The sequence below is a fragment of the Lissotriton vulgaris genome, chromosome 3_1 (assembly GCF_964263255.1).
Source record: "Lissotriton vulgaris chromosome 3_1, aLisVul1.2, whole genome shotgun sequence".
NCBI classification, from domain to species: Eukaryota; Metazoa; Chordata; class Amphibia; order Caudata; family Salamandridae; genus Lissotriton; species Lissotriton vulgaris.
The window spans coordinates 1,940,882,252-1,940,906,871 of NC_141689.1; the positions used below are offsets into that span (position 1 = coordinate 1,940,882,252).

At 44.7% G+C, this 24,620-nt stretch overlaps 1 protein-coding gene across 2 annotated transcripts in view; it reads right to left on the reverse strand.

Annotated features, from left to right (window-relative positions):
- LOC147728656 (kynurenine/alpha-aminoadipate aminotransferase, mitochondrial-like) overlaps positions 1–24,620 on the reverse strand; it is a 486,130-nt gene that overhangs the window by 18,387 nt on the left and 443,123 nt on the right. For both annotated transcript variants that reach the window (XM_086962430.1, XM_086962432.1), the window contains exons 12-13: positions 23,002–23,108; positions 13,280–13,381 (exon numbers count right to left, since the gene is read on the reverse strand). In XM_086962430.1, the coding sequence (XP_086818556.1) occupies positions 13,280–13,381; positions 23,002–23,108 (209 nt within the window). The remainder of the gene's footprint in view (positions 1–13,279; positions 13,382–23,001; positions 23,109–24,620) is intronic.

A 24,620-nucleotide genomic window follows, 5' to 3' on the forward strand; every position in this document is an offset into this window, starting at 1 on the left:
GTACTGGGCACATGGCTACCCAAAACAGGCACCCAACGCTAAAAGCCCTTGCTTGAGTAGTGAGCATTCAGGTGAACAGTTTTAAGATGCTTTCTGAAACTTAACAGATTGTAACTTATTCTGAGACTTGTAGGTAAATAGTTCCAGAGTTTAGAGGCAAGATGGATGAATGAGCAACCACTGCCCCTGGCTCTCTTGATTCTAGGAACAACGAAAAAACCTAGATAGCTTGAGCTGAGTTCTCTATTGGTTAGGTAGTAGTTGATGAGATGATGGATGATGCACAGGCCTATTTGTGTCATGCATGGTGTGCAATGCACAGTGCTTTGAAGTTGATCCAGCTGTGTATTGGCAGCCAATGAAATGTGGTGAGAGCCGGGAGAGCCTATTGTTTTTTCAGAATGCCTAGTAGTATTAGAGCAACAGCATTTCAGGATGATTTGCAGTTTTTTAATGACAGAGAGTGGGCTGCTTAAATATAGGGAGTTGCTGTAGTCAATGCATGATATTATTAGTCCACCACTATCCTGCGAATATCCATTGGGAATACATTTAGGAGTCTTTCTCAGGGCTCTAAAGAGGCCAAAGTAACTGGCAGCAACCTTCTTGGTGTGAGAGGCAAGGTAAGATGTCTATCCAGTGTGACACCCAGACTTTATTTCGGTTTTGGGGGTAGGCAATTGCCTAGGGATGGGAGCCAAATAAGTTGATTTCATTGAAATGGATTGTTGCAAATAAAAGGACCTCTGTTCTGTCCCCAATTTCCTTTAGGCAGCTAGCTGCTATCCAGCTAGTGACCTGCTCTAAACATATGTTTGTTTAAGAAATAAAGCTTGAATTGGGTGAGAGAGAGACTGTAATATCCGTACCATCCGCATAAGATACCCTGGTGAAGCCTAAAGAACAAACAATGGTCAAGAACTTTTGTAAGATCCTCCATAGCCATCAGGTGCTAATTCTGTACTACAACCTGGCCAAAAACCTGTTTGAGTGAGGTGTAGTATGTTGTTGAATTCCACGAACTCTAGAAGATAGGCTATTTATCGTCATCTCTATAATTTTACTGACACCTGGAAGTAGCAAGAAAAGTGGTGCCCAAGAGGGAAGAAGCACACCAAAAGTGTTTAGAATGATTCTGGGAGGGGACTGCCAGAATCAGGACAGCTTCCCCACAAGTGTCCCTACCCACAGGGATTAGGTGGTATCCTAAATCTCCCAGGGTATTGAATCAGTGGCCCCAGTAGATTAGTGTACCTTATCCCGGCACTCTTATAGCTGACCTTGTTGTATGGTCTGGGAATGTCTGGAACCCACTAATATCTGATTCGTGACAATAAATGCATTATGAAAAACCGTCTCAAAGCCAGTAGGTCTGACATTTTCATAATTTAGGAGACGCCTAAACTGTAACTGCTGTCCAGGGAGCTCACCGTGTAATCCCTGCAACGTACTGCTGCTGAATTTGCATTTTCCACCGCTGCACCTCGCGGTACCCGCTGCGCGGGTCCCGCATCGCCCGTCCTGCTGGGTGCTCAACCGAGGAGAAGGATCCTTGCTGGCGACTTAGGCGGATTCAAAGGGCGCGAAACAAACACTCTTCCAGGGCTGCGAGCGCCAGGTGAGGGACAGGGACTCCATTTCCCAGGAGTCCCTGTGTTGCCATCACCTGCACCTGGACGCTCTCCCTGCTTGCCCCGCCCCCCACCACCGAGCTAAAGGCGCTGCATCCTTAGGAACTTTGGGAGACGCCTAAACTGTAACTGCTGTCCAGGGAGCTCACCGTGTAATCCCTGCAACGTACTGCTGCTGAATTTGCATTTTCCACCGCTGCACCTCGCGGTACCCGCTGCGCGGGTCCCGCATCGCCCGTCCTGCTGGGTGCTCAACCGAGGAGAAGGATCCTTGCTGGCGACTTGGGCGGATTCAAAGGGCGCGAAAAGAACACTCTTCCAGGGCTGCGAGCGCCAGGTGAGGGACAGGGACTCCATTTCCCAGGAGTCCCTGTGTTGCCATCACCTGCACCTGGACGCTCTCCCTGCTTGCCCCGCCCCCCACCACCGAGCTAAAGGCGCTGCATCCTTAGGAACTTTTTGGAGACGCCTAAACTGTAACTGCTGTCCAGGGAGCTCACCGTGTAATCCCTGCAACGTACTGCTGCTGAATTTGCATTTTCCACCGCTGCACCTCGCGGTACCCGCTGCGCGGGTCCCGCATCGCCCGTCCTGCTGGGTGCTCAACCGAGGAGAAGGATCCTTGCTGGCGACTTGGGCGGATTCAAAGGGCACGAAAAGAACACTCTTCCAGGGCTGCGAGCGCCAGGTGAGGGACAGGGACTCCATTTCCCAAGAGTCCCTGTGTTGCCATCACCTGCACCTGGACGCTCTCCCTGCTTGCCCCGCCCCCCATCACCGAGCTAAAGGCGCTGCATCCTTAGGAACTTTGGGAGACGCCTAAACTGTAACTGCTGTCCAGGGAGCTCACCGTGTAATCCCTGCAACGTACTGCTGCTGAATTTGCATTTTCCACCGCTGCACCTCGCGGTACCCGCTGCGCGGGTCCCGCATCGCCCGTCCTGCTGGGTGCTCAACCGAGGAGAAGGATCCTTGCTGGCGACTTGGGCGGATTCAAAGGGCGCGAAAAGAACACTCTTCCAGGGCTGCGAGCGCCAGGTGAGGGACAGGGACTCCATTTCCCAGGAGTCCCTGTGTTGCCATCACCTGCACCTGGACGCTCTCCCTGCTTGCCCCGCCCCCAACCACCTCCTCACCTTAATATAAGCAACTAACCCTCGCTAAGCGGGACGCCCGGGGCTAAGCCCGGGCAAAGGGCCGGTCCTCTAAGGCCCTCGTAGGCCAGAGGAGGCCGGGCTGGGCCTATCCCTTAACATCTGTAGTTCAGTGGCCCGTGTCCTGCCACACGTTGGTTATGTCGACAGAGGTGGAAACCCCTGGGAAAAAAGGAAGACTACGCAATGGGTCTTTGGAGAACTACTTCCCCAAGAAGAGTGAGGGTGAAAAGGACTCTATCCTAGCAGAGCGTAGGTCAGAGCGGTGTCGCTCAGTTGAGAGCATGAAACATAGACCCCTCACTGATAGTTCCCTGCTTGTTTTGACCCGGGAGGGAGGTTCAGTTGACTTGAGTGAGGATAACGCTAGTCAAGAAGGCGTTCCCCTATTGTTCCGTGATTTTGTATCCACACCCTGTTTGCCCTTGGACAACATTATAATTGATTCTCCGACCCCTAGTCCAAGGCGCACCATTGTCACATCCAAGTCTAGGAAACAGAAACCAAAGCTTTTACTTGCTGCCCAGATCCACCGCCCACCACCTAGTAAAAAAAGGAGGAAACAAAGGGTGGCACCAGGTAAAGCTAAAACCCCGCATAGTGATTTTGGTAAAGGGGCAAAAACCCACATTTCAACCGCGATTACCCCTGCAGAGGAACAGGATCTTACACCAGTAGTAGTACCACCATTGGTTCATAGTTCATCTAAAACAGCTATACAAGCTGTGGTTCCTGACAGCAATGCTGGAGCTACAGCAGCTGTTACTTCATTTCTCCCCACATTGATAGGGAACTTGGAGTTTTTGTTGAGATCTCTCCTTTTACCTATTAATGAGTCCATTAAAAAGGTGGAAATTAGACTGACCATACTGGAAGCTGCCATAACTAGCATGGTCACTCTGACTAAACCCCAGGGGAATGGGGTAGCATATTCTGCACCTTCGGTAAGGCTCCCTTCTACCACTGTTCCAAAAAACCCATCTGCCCCAGCTCAGTCGGCCAAGCAAACTTCACAGCCCCAGGGTAGAGTTGACCTTCCCTCCCAAAACCCACCGCTTCCAAAACAATTAAAGACACCAGTAATTGAATTAGGTGATGCCCCAAATAAACCAATCACAAAGGCCCCGTCAAGTAACAACCAGAACGACCAAGGGGAAGGTAGAGATAATAGAATACCACATAAAAAGGTGCCACAAGTGGAGATTCCCCCAGAAGCAGTGCCATTTGTGGTGGTCTTGACTGGGGTCCCCCAGTTAGCAGAAAATAAGAAGGAGGGATACGTTGACCTCAAAAATAAAATTATTCATTGGCTGAGGACGTATAGGCCGATAGCGCCCAATATAGATGGGGATATAGTGCATGTTAGACGGATCAACTGGCTGGGGAGTAGAACTAATGATATAGAGGGGGATCTAGTGGTGGTCAACTTTAGAGATCCCCGGGCTGTTGACTATATCCTAAATTGGCCACCTGGAAATGGGGAAACTCGCATCATCCCTCGGGCCCTAACATACTTTTATCCCAGGTTAGAGGCTATTCCCTTTAAATATCCAAATAATTTTCAATCCTATAGGCCATCCCCTACCTTGCCATATAACAACAATCATCCTCAGTATGGGCAACACTTTGCCTTGGCGTCTGACCAGTACTCTGCCTGGTCTACGGTCCCTTATAGACATACGATGAACCATGGCACCAGGATGAATCATCTAAGACCTTTTACCCCACTGGACACTTTCAATCGGTTTTCGCAGCTTTCCGGGCTGGAAGATTGCGATTGAAGTTCAGTGCCCGGGGGGGAGATATGTGAACACCCTGGGGAGGAGGCCCCACGACGACTTTGTGGCAGTATAGACACAGGGGAAGTTAGTCCTTTTCCAGCTCAAATTGTTATTACTAATAACATTACTGAGGCCTCCATGTCAGCCGGGCCTATGGCTAGCATGGTTGGTTGTCTTGCAAACCCTATTCCTTTTACTCAGGATCGGGGAGCTGCACGGATATTGAGGGAGTGTTTAAGGGGGGACACGCTATAGTGCCCAAAGGAAGGCGGGTAATAAACCTCCTTTCTTGGAACATTGCGGGGTTAAAAAGGAAGTTAGAAATTCCAGAGTGGCACACGTTCATTGAGAGGTTTGATGTTTGCCTGTTTTAGGAAACCTGGAGCCTATTACCCTTACACAAATCAGGGTATACCACCCACTTTTTGCCAGCAGTAAGCAAGGGAAAGGGCAGACCAGCGGGTGGCCTCGTGGTCTGGATTAAAATAGAGCTGGATTGGGTGGTCACATGCCACAACTTGGAGTGTAATGAAATACTCCATCTCTCCTCTAGAGGAAATGTGGAGGGTAGTAGGCTGGACCTTTTCAATGTTTACGCTAGAGGGGCACCCGGGGACTCAGCCTCTTCAATTTTAACAGCTCTGGACTCCGCTTTAGCTAATTGCCCTTCATCAGCAAAAATCATCGTGGGGGGTGATTTTAACTGCACGTTTGAACCCCTCCTCGGAGATGACCCCTTGGGTATTGAAGAGGAAGACTCAAAATGGTCCATCCCAACCTTATCCCTGCCCCCATTAGGAAATGGTCAGCTAGGGCAATTCAAATCAATGCACTGACTAGGGACCATAAGTTAAGAGCCCTCAATGGCAGGACTATATCCGATCAGGCATGGGCACTGACCTTCAACAGACTTACTGGGCCGTCCCGAATTGACTACATCCTAATGGATGTTAGTTTCTGGGCAGACCTTATTGACATGGAGGTCCTCCCAAGTCAGGATAGCGACCACAACCCCCTGTGTTGTAAGTTTAATTGGTGTACCCTTAAAGATAGGAGGGCGAATGTCATCTTAAAAACATCTAAAGAGATTATCCCATATAACAACAATCGCAGACTAAAATGCGATAGGGGTAACCTTAAGGAGGATGACCTAGGGGCCATTAAATCTCTGGTAGAGGGCTTGTCCTCTGATTTGGAAGTCTGGGTTGGTGAAAATCAGTTTAGCGGGTTTCCGCACTTCTCCCTTGACTCAGCTTATAAAACTACAATAGATCATGTTGGTCAATTTTTTACCTCGAAAGGGAAAAGCAATAGGGATACTATTACACCTCCCATTTCTAATAAACCTTGGTATACAGATGAGTGTAAGGGCAAAAGGAAAAACTTGACAAAAGCCCTGTTTTTTGGGGATCCTTTGCTGGTTAGAGCGGCCAGGAAGGACTACCTAAAAGCATTATCACTGGCCAAACGTGAGTGGGAGGAACAGCATTGGCAGGATCTATCCAATGCTGTGAGTAGAAGGAACCCGAACCTTTTTTGGGATCTGATTAATAGAACCAGGCAGAGGAAATCGCAACCATTGGCTGTACACATAACTAGTCAGCAATGGTTTGATCATTTCTCATCCCTATATGGAGGTATTGATGAAACAGCTAGCCCCGGGGCAGATAGTTTGGGTGTAGGGGAGCCCCTAGGGGAGGACGACCTTCCATTCACGACCACAGAAGTAGTAATGGCGATTAGACATCTAACCCCAAAGAAAGCAGCCGGGCAGGATGGGATCCCTGGGGACCTGCATACCGCGGAGCTGCAGGCTTGGGCCAAATTAATCGCCACAATAATGAATTTGATTACCAGGGGTCACCAGGTACCAGATTCCTGGAAGGGGGCAGAGGTAGTAACTGTGTTCAAGAAGGGGGCAAGAGATGACCCTGCGAACTACAGACCTATCAGTTTGATAGCTATAATTCAGAAAGTGGTCGGCAGGGTTATCATTTCAAGAGTAGGAGATTGGATGGAGGAGGCCAGTATTCTTTCCCACCTCCAAGCGGGTTTCAGAAGAAAGGTAGGCACGATGGACCAGGTCTTTCGCTTTTTTGTTATCTATTGGAAGGCAGTTACCATCAAGAAAGGCAGTTTATACATGGCCTTCATAGATCTCAAAACGGCTTTCGACCTGGTCCCCCGGGCAAAATTATGGGAGATCCTAGGAGAGATGGGATTTCCCAGTGGTCTCCTGAATCTAATCGTAAAGCTCCACGAGGGGAATTACGCGAGGGTCAGATGGGGATCCCAGGGACAGTTAACAGACAGGGTCCCTGTGAGGAGAGGAGTACGCCAGGGCTGTGTCATGGCTCCGACCCTTTTCTCCCTATTCGTGAATGGAGTGGTGGACCATTTGAAGGGGGAAGAGACGGACGCCCCATCCCTGGCGGGGGAAAAAATCCCCACCTTACTCTTCGCTGAAGACACCTTATTAATCTCCAAATCCCCAGTGGGTCTGCAAAAACTCTTGAACCGGTTTAGCTCCTTTTGTACCATCCGAGGCTTAACCATCAATACCTAGAAAACCAAACTGATGGCACTCTCCCCCTCTAAAAGATTTAAAAATAATTTCCTGCTCAATGGTGTTCCTCTGGAGTTGGTCGATTCATTTGACTATTTCGGTGTCCGGATAAATAGTCGAATGACTTGGAAGGACCACTTGGCCAAAATGTTACTCAGCCACCAAAGGGTATCCGGGGTGACTTTGAGGGAGCTCCGTGAGTCAAGTAGCAAACCTGTCTCCCAGGCCATGGCGATCTATGAGGGTCAGATCCTTCCGGCGGCACTATATGGCTCCGAACTCTGGGGGTTCGAAAATGTTTCAGAACTATCGACAGCGGAAAACAATTTTCTAAGGAATGTGGTGGCCCTTCCTGCTTCCACCCCACTGATCCCCCTGAGACTAGATCTGGGCAGAAGAGCACTAAAGGACTTGGTAAGGCTACGCCCGTTGCTCTTCTGGACTCGCTTAAGAAGAACAGAGGAGCTTGTAAAATATGCTGATGGGTTGGACGATCTTCTTCAACTGGACACGGGTAAAAAAATCGGATGGCTGAATAAACTGAGAGACCTGGTTCTTAACTTGGGGCTAAGGGATGCTTGGGAGTCACAATCGCCGCCACCCAAGGAAGTGATTAAAAAGCTATACTGGGAATGGGTGCAGAGTAATGCACTGAGTGTTACGGATGGGGGCCCACTCACGGACCAATTTTTGTCATTTAAATGTGTGAGAAAATTGGAACCCTTCCTTGACCTGATAACCAAACCTCTTGATCGGGCGCTATATCTAAAACTGCGATATGGGACGCTTCCGGTGCATGACTTCATGGCGAGGTGGTCGAACTCTGGTGCCCCCCTGCGTTCATGCCCTGGCTGTGCAGCACCAAAGGAGTCTGTGGCCCATCTATTTTTTGCCTGCCCAGCTTATAAAGGGGCGCAGAAATTTTGGCTGAAACCTGTTTGCAGGGAATTGGGGTTGAGGTGCCATACCCAGGCACTACGTGTACTTTCTACGGACTCTTCCTCTTCCATCATGATATGCGGGGTGGCAAAATTCCTGGGCGCTCCCATTTACTGAAATTGCATTCGGGGGGACCTACGGTCTGATGCTGTAGCTGCTGATAGCAAATCAGTGACTGTGGTGTACCTCTTTTCTTTTATTCGCATTTTTAATAATTTTAACCGGAGAATTGGAAATGTATATTGTATATGCATTCTTTTATGGTGATCAATTTGCCGAATAAAGATATTCAAAGATAAATAATTCAATGGCTCACAATTTGTTATGGGAATAAATTCCTGTATTATGATGTTGGGTTGAGGTTCTTGTGGTACACAAACTGATAGTCCTTTGGCTGTGGCATATAATGAGGTTTTATTGTGTACTAACTATGGTTCAGTTCATATTGTAAAATCCAATGAATAAAAAATGTGTGCAAAAGAAACCTCTAGATTTTTTAACTATGCCCAAGATAGTGAGTTTAGAAATAGTATGTATAGGCATTTATATAGCGCACTACTTACCCGTAGGATCCCAAGGCGCTTCGACCACTGCAAAACCCTTCCTGGCTTCCCTGAGAGATGGTCCCTATTGGGTATCTCCAGGGTGAGACCAGGCATCCCCGGCGGTCTGGTGGGGCCGTTAGTGAAGATGAGGCAAGCTAATGCCCAGAGTTGCCGAGTGTGATCGCTGATCAGAGTGGGCACCGAGGCGAGAGAATTATCGAGTCTGCTGACCCTGGTCCAGAAACCTGCTGCGCCGGGAATCGAACCCTGGTCCCGGGCCGTCCTCTGCTCTCGGGTCTGCCGCCTCTAACCAGTGAGCCACACTACTCACTTTGATGTTAGCGTTACCTGTACTATCATGTGTTACAGACAGTATTTTGCTAAATGTGTTCCTTCTTATATACAGGCTTACTCTTGGAAGCAAAAAATTGAGAGAAATTGAATTGATAATAACACATTTTCTACTAATTTGTTATCACATTTCTCTCAATAAAAAGGGTATCTCGTTTGTGGGGGTGGACCTATTGCTCGCAAAGGTCTGAAAACGTAAAATGGAGACCTCAAATTTTCCCCTTCAAAATTGAGCCAATTCGTTGATGTGACTAGCAATGCTTTTTGGGCCTGGGGGCCGGCCATTACCCACAGAAACCTACAAAATGCAGACATATCTGAAAAGTAGACACCTATGGAAATCCATTGTGGTGTGGCTTCTGTGGAACCCCACTATGTTCTATTACCCAGAATGCCATGCAAACCTCAAACTTGGCTAAAACACATATTTTCCTCAAATTGCTAGGAGGGAAATGTCAGTGAAGCTGCAGGGATCCGCAAAATTCCTACAACCCAGCATGGCCATATGTCTCAACAAAAACGGCAGTCTACTTACATGTAACCTACTACCTTCATTTACGTAGAATGACTTGTAAACATCAAATTAAAGCATGCATTTTCCTCCCATTTCTGTGAGAAAGTTCTGAAATCTAGCTGTGACTCACAGAATTCCTACCACCCAGTGTGCCCATACTTCTCCCAAGCCTTGTTTAGGACCTGGGCCCAGACCCAGTAGAGCTTTCCCAGAAAAACAATCCAGGCCCTGCGTGTCCAGTCAAAAAAATCACTAGTGTTTAAATGGTCACTGCTTTGGCATTCCGGTCTTGGAATTGATCCTCAAGGAAGGATCAACTAGGGAGAGGCAACACCTTTTGAACACTGCAACTCTTCTTGAGATTGCACCCTCTGTTATGTGAGGGTGCTCCCATCAGTTTGCCTACCTGCAATTTTGTGAATAGTTTTTTGTTGTGCATCTATAAATGCACTTATCCTTTTTAAAGAAAAAGCACTGACTAGTATTTGATTCATTGAGTGTTTTTATTGTATTGCTTAGTTATGAATTTCTACCCCATCTAACCTCCCTAAAATTAGTCTTGGACTGTCTACTTTGATAGTCAAATGCTAAAAGGAGCATTTGTGCCCCAGTTTTATGGTCCGTAGTGCAGAAGCCCCAGAACATCAAAAGCAACATATTTTAGTTTACATGATTAGGGAACAGTAGCTCTAGCTGCTCTGGGGCTTTGTGACATCTGACCAAGATTCATCACAAACAATCTTCACCTCCATAAAGATATGAATTTAAGGCGATTGGAATGCCCTCATAATCAAGTAATTCATTAAGAACCAAAGTGACCAACTCATTAAACTGCTCCTACCTAAGTTACCACTCATTGAGGCTCACAAACACACCACCTACACCTCTGATTGATGTGAAATATATTTGATTATTCAGACAGAAGAAAGGGTGCTCTGGTTGACTTTCTTCACTGTAGCACAGCCCATCATATCTCCTTATGTGATTCAGAGTTTCCTGAGATACTTCAACCTCCTCTGGGATAAGTACAAATATGCTTGTCTCATCACTGCGTAAAACAACTGCCCCAACTTGGGTAAGTCTTCGCCAAGGAGATGCAATGGAAGTGAATACACCAGTGCTTGGAAAGCACATGAACATAACTGGTAACTATCTTAATCAAAGCGTTTTTAAAAAACAAAAGAAATATAATGGGATACATAATAGCAGTTGAGGGCACTACAAGAGTAAAATCCTTTGATAAAATGCACATCGCATTTATGTATTTAAGGATTCAAATAGGTTTGTACAGCTCAGACTTGCAATGTTCACTCTATCCGACTCTCAACCCACTTTGCACGAATGGCTAACATGAAAATTGACCTAGGGTTTGAGTCTAAGTAACAGAATATAAAATCATTCTTGCAAGTTTGATCTGGTTTTGCAATCCCTCATACAGTCGCAGCTCATATATAGATTAAATGTCACCGTTTTTAGCTGAAAACTAACAAACTCACAGATCATGTGTTTTCATGTATAAGCTGTAGTTTCATCTTTGCAGCAGAAGAATGCTCCACTGGCTGTATTGTGTATAGCATAAGGGGATTGATTCTGTTAAGGACAACAGAGGCTGGAATCTATATAACAATGTACCTGCAAAGATACCACTGTGACCATAAATGTACATACAACTTGCAAGGCCTAGGCTTAAATTCATTACCTACACCAATGTTCTATACATGAACACAATATTTGTAACAATTTCACACCTATGGTAGATCAACATAAACTACATTTCTATACTTATGTAGCAATGATCAACACAACACATGGATACTGCAGTTTATACCTGTTCAAGGCTGTACTTTACTTCATATTCTAAGGATTGTTAAAAACCAATTGTACAGATCATTCTACATTACTTCTTCTAATTTGATACAGACTGTCCTATACAATAATTTCATGAAGGTTATACAATTTTCATAAAAACAGTGCAAAACATAAATCAAACCTTGTTATTATTAAGAACTCTTAGATTCTATGTGTCCTTCTCAATTTTGCTGTTTTATCGGGATAAACTGAACTCAAATTATCCTCGATAGTCTTTAACTGAGTGGTCCAAATAAATCTGTGCCCAGAGTGATTTGCAACACTCTTCAACTGTTTAGACCAGCTTTTGTTTGCTAAACATATATGTCATATCCACTTTCTGACTTTATGTAGAAATCCTCTAAGTCACATGAAAAAAACTGTGAATTGTGTTTGTACCGACGCGTTTTGACCTTCGTGCAGGGGGCCGAGAGGCTTTCTAGGAAGGTCTTCCTCAGGGCTGGGGCTGTGCGTGTAGGACTCGGTGATCTAGTATGCTTAGATGATTATTTAGAGCTTGTCCTGTTGTCCTGTTCTTCACTTCAGAAAGGGGGGTGGGTCCTTGTTATTTCCTTGTATCTTCGCAGTTCTATCCGCAGTTGCAGGGTTATAAATTATTTTCTTTACTTTTCTTTTGACGTGAAAACGCTTGTCCAAACTTCTCCTCGGGTTAATCGATTTACGGATCAGTCCAGGTTGCCCGGCCTTACGCAGACACAATTCATATCTGATACGTAGCATGAACATCAGGTGGTAGCTTCAGATCTTGTCAATCATAAGCCCTCTTACCCACTCTGAAGACGGAATGGAGTAAAAGTTTTTGTATAAACTTCTAACCCTTTTCTCCCTTCTGATTTGGTAGAGGCTCGTGGAGCTGCGCTGCTTGAATTGCTAGAGCGAAGGGTGTCAGGAATTTAGGTCCCAGCAGAGCATAACAGCTTATGTCTAAGTCAGAGGCTTGACACAAGTAAGTTTTGTTTTCAACTGTCTCATTTTGTATGCAGGGATGGCTTCTTCGCTAGGGTGCAGGAGCATTGCCCCACTGCCTTTCAGCACAGCAAAAAAGGAAAAATAAAATTAAAACAATGCAATGGTATTATCATTTTATTTTTTTCTGTGCTGGGGTAGTTTTGTGGGGCAGGTCTAGGCTGCGCAAGGTTGAGGAGTGGTGGCACCCTCCTAAGTGCGCATGATTGTTTGGTGAGCCCTCTGGGCCTGACTAAGCATTCATGCTCATTTTGCATGTTCTACACCCAGGCTGCATTACAGCCTGGATGGAGAAAATGCCCAGGCTCACATTCCCCATCTGGGCGCCAAACCATGGTGCTCAGACCAATCACAACGCTGGATTGCAGTTTTGTGATTGACTTAGAGGAACCTATCCTGCTTCCTGTTCGAACAGAAGCCAGGAAGAGGACGGAGAGGGTGGAAGAGAGGCTGCAGCTGACCAGCCGGCTGGCAGGTAAGTGATCTTTTTTTTCAGCCCTTCTTCCCTCCCTTCCCTTCCCCTCCTCCCCACCCCACTACTGCTTCGCGGGAGCAGTCGTGACTGTTTGTATGAGTGTGTGTATGTGCATTTGCCTGCTTGCCTGGCACTGAATTTGTCTGTGTAGCTGTCTTCATTTCTAGAGGTGTGTGTCTTGATCGTCTGATATGTGTTTTAGTGTTGTATGTGTGAGCATGTGTATGTGTGAATGCAATTTGAAACTGAAAGCCTGTGAGATAGGAGGTCTTGGGCCCTGGGGATTGGCAAGAATTGGACCTTCAGGGGAAGAAACATCCCGGCTCACTGCATTTTCCTCTTCCAGCCAGGCTCGCTTGCATGTTCTGGTCAGCTGTCATATTTCTGTCCCACCACTTTTAGATTCCACAAGACGAATAATATAAATAGGGAAGCAGGAATAAAAAATACATCGTTTACATTTTTACAGCTATAAAGTTATGATTTACCTGATCCATCTGTTCTGGAGTACATGAGGAGAAAGCCGCTCTAACATAAGGGCAAGGTTTTGACTTGTCAATTGTATAGCAGTTGCCAGGAGCGAAGACTACCTAAGAAATAATGGCAAAATATAACTTCTTTAGAATATCATCAGCTACTGTCTTTGGAGCAGCAGTACTGTACCCCGGGATTTAGTGCAAACCAGGGTCACTACACCTAATGGTACAACCATAGTAAACAAAATATATACTGACTACTGCAAGAAAGACAAGTATTTTAAAGAGAGTAGGTTTGTTTTAATCATAGTGCATGGACAAAAAGACACAAAATATCTATATGCAAAGATCGGCCTCCATGCAAATATGCAGGCACAACCAAAGCAGCATACAGACTTTGACACACTCAGACAGATAAGTACCCAGGCATACAGAGCCTCACACATGAAGACAAATTAATAATACAATATTTATGCACAAATTGAAAAAAGCCCCGATATGTATACATATGCAGTCACCTGCACAAACATCTATGCACACAATGACATGCGTAATCTATCAGGTACAGGTAGACATGAATACAGAATCTCTGTCTCTCTCTCTGTGTGCAAATGCCCCTTTTTTGGGATCACGCCTATTTTTTTGCTGAATTTTATTGCTGTTTTTTACCATTACACACTGGGACACTACTCAACAAGGCCCATTGTATGTGCCATTCCTCCTAAAACAGGTGAAACTTGGCAACACCCCGATTGGCCTATTTAACTATCCTATAGGGCCATAGTACATGGTGTCCCAAAACACACACATGGCGTGGACATTTAGAGTTCACCTGTGGATCAGAGCACTACTGTGCCACCCACAAGTGTGACTAGGGAAACATGACTCAAGGTATGCCACTGCAAGCTGGCAGCTGCAGTTGAAACCTACAGCCTGACCTGCAAACGTAAGCTCCTTGAACAGGAGAAAATCTCTCTTTTAAAAATTAATAAGGCACCCCTACATAAGTCTTGCCACAAAGCAGGGTGCCTAGTATTTAAATGGAGAACATCTAGAAATGTAAAGTTAAACGTGTTCTTACAGTGACTAGCACCCAAAAGCTTTTGTTTTCACTGTAGGAAACTGGTTGACCCGGAGGGAAACACTGGGAAACAATATTAAATACTAATTCTACTATCACAGGCTAGGGACCAGCTCAAAAAATTATTAAACAACTATTTTCAATATTTATTAAAAGCCCAAATTAATGGTGAAATTGGATTGTTAATAAGTATTAAGAAAAAGGGTCTTGTAGAGATTTACATTTTCCCTGGCTAAAGTTCCTGGATGCTAATTTGCATTAGCCTCCAATTGTCACTGATATGGATATTAGCCCTGATGAGGTATGAAAAACAGTTCTCATATCAGAGCCAAAGGTGTGGATGTGGGGATGTGTTTTACTCCTCTGGCTGGATGAGCAGTTGGGCTGTGCCCAGGAACTTAATTTACTTCATAGGGGGCCTTTCTTTGGTCTTCAAATTCAGGCAGGCAGCTCACCCAATGGGGAAAAACAGCCATAGAACTACTGGTGTTGAGTGACCATAGGGAAGTGGTTGCTTTTTAGCCTGGCCACACCTGTGGGTAGGGTTACTGCTTGTAACCTTTACCCTTTTTGCTGCAAGCATTACCATGCTTGCATGGGTACTACTCCAGATGTTGCCTTCATTGTTTTTGCTAAGTACAGAACTCTGTGCACTTTACACCCTCTAACCAGGGTAAAGTGCTCGTGCTGCTCCCTTCAACATGGTAAAAGTGTCATGACCCTATTTGCATATTTAGCTTGTTTATGCCTCTCGGGTATGCCCAAAGTGTACTCATGGCCAGTAAGTTATATGTCACCTGTGGGCTACAGCATTCATTGTGCCACACACTGCAGTGAAAATACAAACATGATTCCAAGCCTACTTCCAGTTCCCTGACTGTGCAGTTGTAAACCACAACTTTGACCTAAAACCCTAATTTTAGATATGTATAAGCCACCCATGTGGAGAAGTGTGGCTCAATGATTAGAGCTGCAGACCCTGATGCAGAGGTCCACCCCGGGACCATGGTTCAATTCTCCGCTTCGGCGGGTCTTGGGCTCAAAATTCCATGGACCTGATAATTATCGGCTCAGTGCCTATTCCAATCATGGAGTCACACTCTGCAACTCTGGGCAATAGCTTGCTTAATCTCCACAACGGCCCCCACAACGCTAAGGATGCCTGGCCTCCACCTTGGGGGTGCCCAGGAGTGGACGCCTCACAGGGAAAGCCAGGATGGGTTCCACAGCGGTATTTGTACAAGCGCCTTGAGACCCTTGCGGGTGAGTAGTGCGCTATACAAGTATCAATTTTTTTACCCATAAGTAAGCTTTCCTACCCTTTAAGCCAGAGTGCATAGTATTAAAAAAGTAGAACATGCAAAGGTGAATGCTAAGAGTGTCTTTACAGTGACTAGCACCTCAAAGCTATTGTGACAGCAGCAGTTTTGGCTGTGGTTGGCTAGGAAAGCACTGGGATGCAATCATTAATAACAATACTCTATCTTGGGAATAAGACTTGCAAAAAAATAGTTAAACACCTATTTGTAAGTTATTAAAACTCCAGTTAAAAGATGAACTTGGATTTTTCTACCTATTATAAAAAAGTAACTTTTACCTTGCAAGTCCATGCCCTGCAGGAACTTTGGGTGCATGAACACAGGGGGTGCACAACATATGTCCCCCTGCATGCACCCCATTTTGCAGAGGCAACAGTGGGCCCTGTAGGGCCCCCTTTGTTTCCTCACTGCCCAACTTTTCATAGTGGTCGCACCGTCAAGAAAAGTGTGGTAGTGAGGAAACTCCTAATATGCTTTCGGTGCTGCAGCGGCACCACAACGGCACCACCAGCATATTAGGGCCTCAGATCGCTGTACCACAGTCAGGGATCATGGATGGCAGCAGCAGAGATCCTGTGGCTGTCGAACTGCCACTGTCCTATTTCGGCGACCAGACCACCCGTCTGGCTGTCCGCAGATCACCACCATGAGTTTCGAGGTCCATTGGACCACTAAACTCGTAATACAGGCCTAAGTACAAAGGTAAAAATCTGGACCTTGCAAAGGTGCCAAAACTACTTAACTTAAGAATGGACTTCGGGGGGCATGGAATTCTTATTTTGCTGCTGAAAGCTTTTCCCGCCAAAACTACAGATTCACAAGGACCTTGTGTAACTCCTATTTGATGTGGTGGAACCCTCCTCTGATCTATGTTGAAGGATTTGGACATTCAATAAAAAGACTAAATCCCAATGTAAACCCTTTGATCAGGTTTGAATCTGGTTGCTGTATCCAATATGCATTCCATCACTGTCAGCCAGAATGGCACCCAGGTCCCAGTCTGCTGTGACCAGTTGACCTGCATTGGCAGTATTTACATTGTGCTGTATTTTTGAAGTCTTAATTGTTTTAGTATTACTAAATGCTTTAGACTCTTCTCAAAGATAAGCCTGTCTGCTCTATGCTATTGCTACCAATGGTTGAGCTCACATTTAAATTACTGAAAACTTTACTTCGACCTATCAAGACAGTGCATTTATTACTTATGGTGGCCCTCAATCCACCCCAAATCATAAACCATTTTCTCACAGTCACCCACAAAACATGCACATTCATACAAACAAGCCACAATAGGTGGAAAGGTGTTGAAAACTTCAGCATCCATTTCCACTGAGACTCAAGGGGCTGATTTGGTTTGCCCTATGGCAAAACAATGCCCTCTCCACCAATTATCTTTACTCCTGGCCAATTTTGGGGTGGGCAGATCACCAGTGTAGGTGTTGTATTAACTGTGCTGTGTTTTTAATGTTGTAACTGTATCACAGTCACACACAATACACATACATTTATATAAGCAAGCCAAAAGAGGTGGACAGTTGATATAACCTTCAGCATCCATATCAATCAAGTGGTAAAAATTAGACATCCAGTGGCACAAGTGTACTACAAAATGAAGTAGTGTAAAGATGAGCATAATGAAGTCATAATGGATTTTGCATAGGTCAGGCCTACTTCAATATTACCTTGCCTGTTGTATGTTGCCCGTTCTATGCTTGCGTTCCACTAGAGACTCAGAGGTTTATTTATTTTGGCATAGAGGGTACTTTATTTTAACAGTGACTTGGCATCCTTTCTCCGCAAAACTCTTGGCCTCTCACCTGATTTGGGGGTGGGCACAGTTGCCATGTTTATGCCAATGGAGCAAAATATAGTCATTCAGCTTAAACCTTCCTCTGACACCCCAGGGGGGAAGGGCTGTTGAAGGTAAACCATCTGGCCATCTGTCATATTTAGAGTGGGCTTTCGGATTATTATTTTGTTTTCACTGTCCATTACAGCCTGGAATATCCTGACTGTGAAGGAGAGGGAATAAGGATGACATCAGTAAACTTTACCTACAATGACAGGACCCACAGTGACAGTGGCTCCTGCCAATGCATAGGGATGATCTTGAGGCTAGCAGACAGCTCTTAATTTGGTACACAGAGTAAAAGTAGAGTGGTGGATGTAAGGTTCCCCAACTCCTTTTTTGGCTTTAGTCCGTCCACCAGATCATAAATCGGGCCCTTAGTCTCCTGCCCGGTCAAATACCAAGTGATGAGAGGTAAATCTAACCACGCCTTTTGGATTACTAAATAGTTATTGATAAATTTCATCACACTAATATAATTGTGTTATGTATGGGAAATCCGAGTAAACCCTGAGGAATATTAAGCGGTGGGTGAAATATTGTGTTATAACCTTAATATTACTAAATGATATGTGGGAGATTGGTGCAGACACCATTGATTGCATTGTGAAGAAGCATTCATCTGCATATGTATTCAGGATTATTACTTATTACTAAGAAAATGGTACAGGCTGCATTTTTACTTGAATTAGAACATATTTGCACACTAGAGAGGAGGGTTAAGGGTAGCATTTTCGTGCAAATGGTGTAGAATTTAAACTACAATCTCCAAGTGCATCAGGCCTGATCCAGAAGCTCTGATCAGGCCCTGGTATGAAAGCCCCAGACCCTAGGCTCCCTTCTCTGGCTTGCCATGAAGGAAAGTTCCTGAGATGGGGTCCCACAGGGCAGGGGAGGGTTTCCCTGCTTTCTTGGGATACAAAGCTCTGACTGGGCCCCAACGCTGGCAAGCCCTGGGTTGGAAGCCTGCCACCCTGGACTCCCTAATCCAGCCTGAGGTGTCACAACGTGCACAGGATAAGGTCCTGCAGGACCGAGAAGGTCGCCCCTGCTGTTCTGGGTTCAGAAGCTCTGACTGTGCACCAGGCCAGCACTCAATGAGCCATCCCCACAGCACTTTGCCTAATGCCCAGCTTGGGCTCCCAGAACCAAGGCCTTAAAGTCCTTGCATCATCCAAAGGTGATCAGAATCCTTTTGCAGAAGTCTCAGCGCATCTAGATGGCCGTCTTACATGCTCGGGATTCTTGTTGCCCTAAACGCTGGGATCTGCTCACATGCCATGAACTTCTATAGCATGTCCTGGTAGTTGGGCTGACCTGGAAGGCTCATTTGACTCTTTGAGCCCAGGCAGGGCTCCAGGAGGTCAGTTTGTTTTCACTAACAGTTCCCTATGTCACTTGACATTTATGGATTGCGAAAAAGGCGATAACCTTGCTCCAGATTAGTAGACAGGACCCAGGCCAACTTTTGCTGTCTGGCTGATCTCACCTAGTGCCACCAGGGGTTAGTTGGGACCCCTGAAGGACTGAGTCTAAAAGCGCCATCTGGCCCTGTTTGATGGTCATTTCCTTTGAACCTTGCATCCTGGAGAGCAAGCAGGGATGCAAACCTTACAGCGAGGCCTGCCTGGGGGTGGTTTAACCAACACTGTACTGTGATTGTGGTGGCAGGGCTGATCTTAAAGTTCTGGTAAAGGTTCATTTAACTCTCCAAGCCCACCCAGGGCTCCAGGAGGTTGGATGTGTTACCTCCGAAGGCCCCCCTTTCACTTGGTGTGCATGAATGACAAGTAAGCAGGTAGACTACCTCTGGATTATTAGAGACAAGGTATGAGAGTCTCCCCTTGTCCTCTAGTTTTTTTCCCTGGGGGCTGCAAGTGCAGAGGGTGCCCCACCCTGGGGTGCCAGGGGCTTGAGTCTGCGGCTGCTGTCCAGCCTATCCAATGGCTCTTTATTCAGAGTCGTGCGTTCCAGAAAGCAGGCATGGATGCAAAGCGGACATCTACTTGCAGGGTGGCCAGCTCAGGCTGGTTTAGACAGAACTGACTATTAGGGATGGATTGCTTGGCCAACCTCAGCTGTTAACATCATCAAAACTCATAAACTAAACATATCTGACAGTAGATTCCTCAAGCAAACAGAAGGACATGATGAATGGAGTGCTGGAACTTTACAAACACTCACCCCCTGCCACAGATCTGGGTTGAATCCATCATCGTTTTTTAGCTCATTACGCCACCCCAGCTCAGACCCAGCTATATGCAAATCAGTCTTGACCCTGTGCGTCATGGAAACAATTCAGCCCAAACTGCCAAGCCAGGTCTTTTGACCGGAAATAAGCATCCTGTGACCGGTTTTGGGGTAACACACATCAGACAAGCTGGCTTGAATCCAGTGGCAAAGTGAGCAATGGACCCACATCTGGGCATACCCTGCCTACTTAGGGTAAACATAGCAAACACAAGGAGATGATGGACGGAACGCTGAAACTTTTCAGACACTCACCCACAGTCAGTATCAGATCTAGGTTGAATCTATCATCATTATTTAGCTCACTTAGCCACCCCAGTTCAGACCCAGCCATATGCAAATCAACCTTGACCTGTTCCTTATGAGGACAGACGAGTCCGAACTGCCAAGCCACGCATTCCCTGGACCAGAAACAAGCATCCTCGGACTTGTTTCGGGGTAACACCCCTTCACTTACATTATATTTTTATAATGGTTTTAAGTTTACTGATATAACAACTTTATATTTATATATATATATAGGTATATATATATATATATATATATATATATATATATATATATATATATATATATATACATGAATAAAACAATCAAAAGTACAACAAATAAATTGCAAACAAATTTAAAATATTTCCGATTTAAACTGACAAAAAGTAAGCAATATATAAAAATAAGTTTGACTATGAATATCATAAATTTATATATATAAAAAATATCAAATTAAATACACAAACACATAATAATATATATTTAAGCAATATTTTGTAAAAATATACTAGTCTCACAAAAGTAGAGAAAGCGTTAAACTCAGTAGCAGTAACATTGACTATTCCTGATCCTAGTCTGGGCAACAGTAGGGAAAGCTTTGGACTCAGGAAGTGTAACATTACTATTCCCACTCCATTTGGTGCAAGAAATAAAGAAAGTGTTGGACTCAAGAGGGGTAACATTTTCTATTTCCACTCCAGTCAGTGCATCATTAGGGAAAGCGTTGGACTTAGGAGGGGTAAAATGTACTATTGCAACTCCAGTCAGGGCAACAGTAGGGAAAGCGTTGCAATGGGGTTGGGGTACAATGTACTATTCCCACTCAACTCTGAGTAACAGTAGGGAAGGCATTGGACTCAGGAGAGGTAAAATGTACTATTACCTCAACAGACTGTACACCAGTAGGGAAAAAGTTGGACTCAGAAGGGGTAACATTTACTATCCGCATTCCAGTTGATGCAACATTAGGGAAAGCATTGGTTGCAGAGGGGTGAAAATTACTCTTCCTTCTCCAGTCTGTGCAACAGTAGTGAAAGAGTTGGTATCAGGAGGAGTAAAATGTACTATCCCACTCCAGTCGGCGCAACAGTAGGGAAAGTGTTGGATTGCAGAGGGGTGAAATTTACTATTTCCACTCCAGTCTGTCGAACAGTAGGAAAAGCATTGGATTGCAGAGGGGTATAGTTTACTATTCCCAATCCAGTCAGTGCAACAGTAGGGAAAGCATTGGATTAAAGAAGGGTAAAATGTATTATTCCCACTCCAGTCTGTACAACAGTGCAGAAAGCATGGGATTGCAGAGAGGTAACACTTTCTAATCCAGGGGCCGAGAAAATGTTCAAAAATCTACTTGGTCAGGGGACAAATTATTACAGAAATCTACTTGTCCTGGGAAGATATCTTCATAAATCCCTAAGGTAGGTCTGCACAGACAGAACTTGCACTGCAATAAGTGAAACATACTGTGCAGTATATATTTCAAATACAAGTCCAATTATGCAGTCCATGGCCATGCATCCTTAAATGTCAGATGTACGGTATGCTTGTAAATGTGTCAGTTGGCACTTCCCGCATTTATCAGCATATGAGAGATTTTCATATGTAGAGAAATAGTACATAAAGTCAGAGAGCAGACTAGTAATTGACTACATTTCTTGTAGTGTCTTTGAAAAAGACTCTGTCGGAATATGAACCTGTAGAACAGAAGGGTGTTCCTCCTCCTAGGGGCAACTCACATCTACCCAGCTTGAAAAATGTTCATGTGATGCTCTTATAAACGTATGGACAGAAATCACTGTAGTTCTTGGCATAGCTTATAAACTGTTCATGGGGTAGCAAAATCATGTAGCAGAGTTGCTGTGGTTCACTGAGACAGTATCTAGGTACAAATACACAAGAGCCAGTAATGGGTAGTAAAATAAATATCTCCTTTTTCACTCCTGGGCAGGTGCTATGTTATATTATTGTGCACTCACTGCTACAGCCCCACATTCTTCTCCCACACAAGGAGCAAATGCAGCACTGGTAGTACACAGTTCTCTCATGCACAATACTGGCATAGTAATGGCAGCAGCAGAGTAAGCTTCCTTAACATGATGAGGTGCAGCTCAGCAACAGATGTGCAAGTTTGTCTCACTCAGATATGTATTACATGTAGCAGCTGTAAGATCTTCAGTCACATAGTTAGAAGCATACATTAGTCTCACAGCACAGGGAAGTTGAAAAGACAGTAGATCTAGAAGTGGAGAGTTGAGCATCATTGAGAAGGTTGGCTAGTGTGTCACTACAATCACTCAACATTTCATGCCACACCTAGCAAGGACACATAGGCTCAGTCACACTAGAGTTGGAAACACTGTCCTTGCCTCTTGGATAGTCAAATGTTATCTGGCAAATTAAGTTTGTTTATGCTTCAGCTACCAAGATTTAGAAACCAAATATTAAGGAGGTGTGGGCTCCTGCTGGCTGAACAGCTCCCATATCTCCCCGTTGGAGGCCTGGTCCCTGTAAGTCTGTGGTTCCAGCCAGAAGGCGGAGCTTCCTGTTCTGCCTAGGGCATGATGGCACTCCACCTGCAAGGGTTTGCCAAGTTTCATGATATCCACCAGTGAGCTTGTCAGCTTTGTGTGGGCAAAAACATCACCTGTGTTGTTTCATACGCAAGGCTGATCCAGACAAGATCTGTATGGGTTTTCCAACTCAGTGAGCCATGTCACCAGCCCAGCCTTCCTAATTTTAATTATGCCCAGGCCTAGTTTTAATGCTAAATCGGGTTTTGTGTGTCATCAGTTCAATTATATTGTGGTTGTAGACATTAATATCAACAGAAGCAAATAAATTACTCCCTTACATATATCAATATCAGTTTCTCTAAGTGAAGAATCAAATGGCCAATTTTACTTGATAAAAACACTAGCTGGAGTATACTTTTTTAACGTTATTTTTCACTGCAGAAATATATTACCTCTTTCTTTAAGGCCTTTTCCAAGATCAGATTTTCTGTATCTTTTATGTTCTTTATCTTTATCCATAAAAACATGCCTGCATGAGGGCACTGCCACTCTGCTAAACCTAGCACAAACAAAAGACATTTCAAACAAAAACATTACAGGTAAATCAGCATTCTCTAACCTCAATTTTAAGCTACAATTGTTGGAGTTAAGACAAGCCAAACAAGTGCAGCTATGCATGGTATTAAATTATCCCACTGAACATCTAGCATTTGTGGAAATGTATCCTTTTTGTCATGATCGAAATCTTCAATCTTTGTCCTTATTCCATTTGGTATTTCATTAGCCAGTCATTTATCCACAGTGTTCATTTTCTCAACAATAGTTTTTTCTATCTCCTCCTATGGGTAGTATGGGTGCATGATCAATTATTAGAAACACAATTGAATGATATTTCTAAATATTGGTAATGTTTTTGCTTTGTTCTAACATGAGGGCTGTGTTCATGGAATTTAATTTTGGATTAACTATTGTGATATTTGTCTAACATAGTTGATACAACATGGGCATCTTTTTCTATAGACATATGTCTTAGACACACACGTGAGAAAATGAGTATGAAATTGGTCTTCTGTCTGTGAATGGAATATGTTTTCTGTTTTAACCAAATAACCATAATATATGTATGAGAAGATGCCTCCTTTTGTGCGGTCACCCACATTTTTGTGCTACATTTTATTGATGTTATTTAGACTCTGCACATAGAGGCGCTGCTTCCCAGAGTATATGCCCTGATCCATTAAATATGTAGACATTGGCTAAACCCTGATTGTCTCATTTAACTTTCTTTTAAAGTTACAGGCTATGGTGTAGAAAATACACCTATAGCATTGAAAGTTATAACGTCACTAGTGGACTGTAGCACGTATTATGCTATCACCTAGTGTGGCAAGGAAAACTTGGTTTCAGGTCTGCCATTGCAGCCTGACTACTGCATAGGAATGTATTGTACAGTAGTTCTTCTCATGTAGAATAAGTGCGCTGTTACAACTGTACCTCAGTAACAGAGATATAGACCCAGCAGGACAGAGAATAGGAAGAAATAGTATTGTTCTACCATTTTGCAACGGTCATGATCCTATACATGAATATAGAAGGCATTTATAAAATAAAGTGCATACTCCTAGGATGCTTGACTAGATGTACCTAAGTGTACCTAGCATGTGAGTAGGTGCGAAAGAGCTAATGAGCCAAGAATCCCACTAGGATTTAGTCCAACCCCCATACCAGAATAATGAGCGTGGGACTCCGTCCTGGTCTAGAGTTGGACACCCCCGAAGGGATGGTTACACCACTGTTGGCTGGAGTGAGGGCATGCCAGAGCCACAGCGTCTCTGGTCAGTGTGTCGACCTTGAAGTCTCGGTCTCTCCTGCTTACTCGTAGCAAGAGGTGCTGTATTTATACAGTCTATGTACGTGTGTTACCCATTGTTCAGTATGAGGATGACGTTTGGGGATTAAAACTTGTGCGTCGATGGGAGAGGTGAAGTGTACTGCCTGGAGGGTGTACTCATTAATTATTCATATGTGCTGAGGATGACGTTTTTGCTGCATCGATCAGGTAGAACCCACT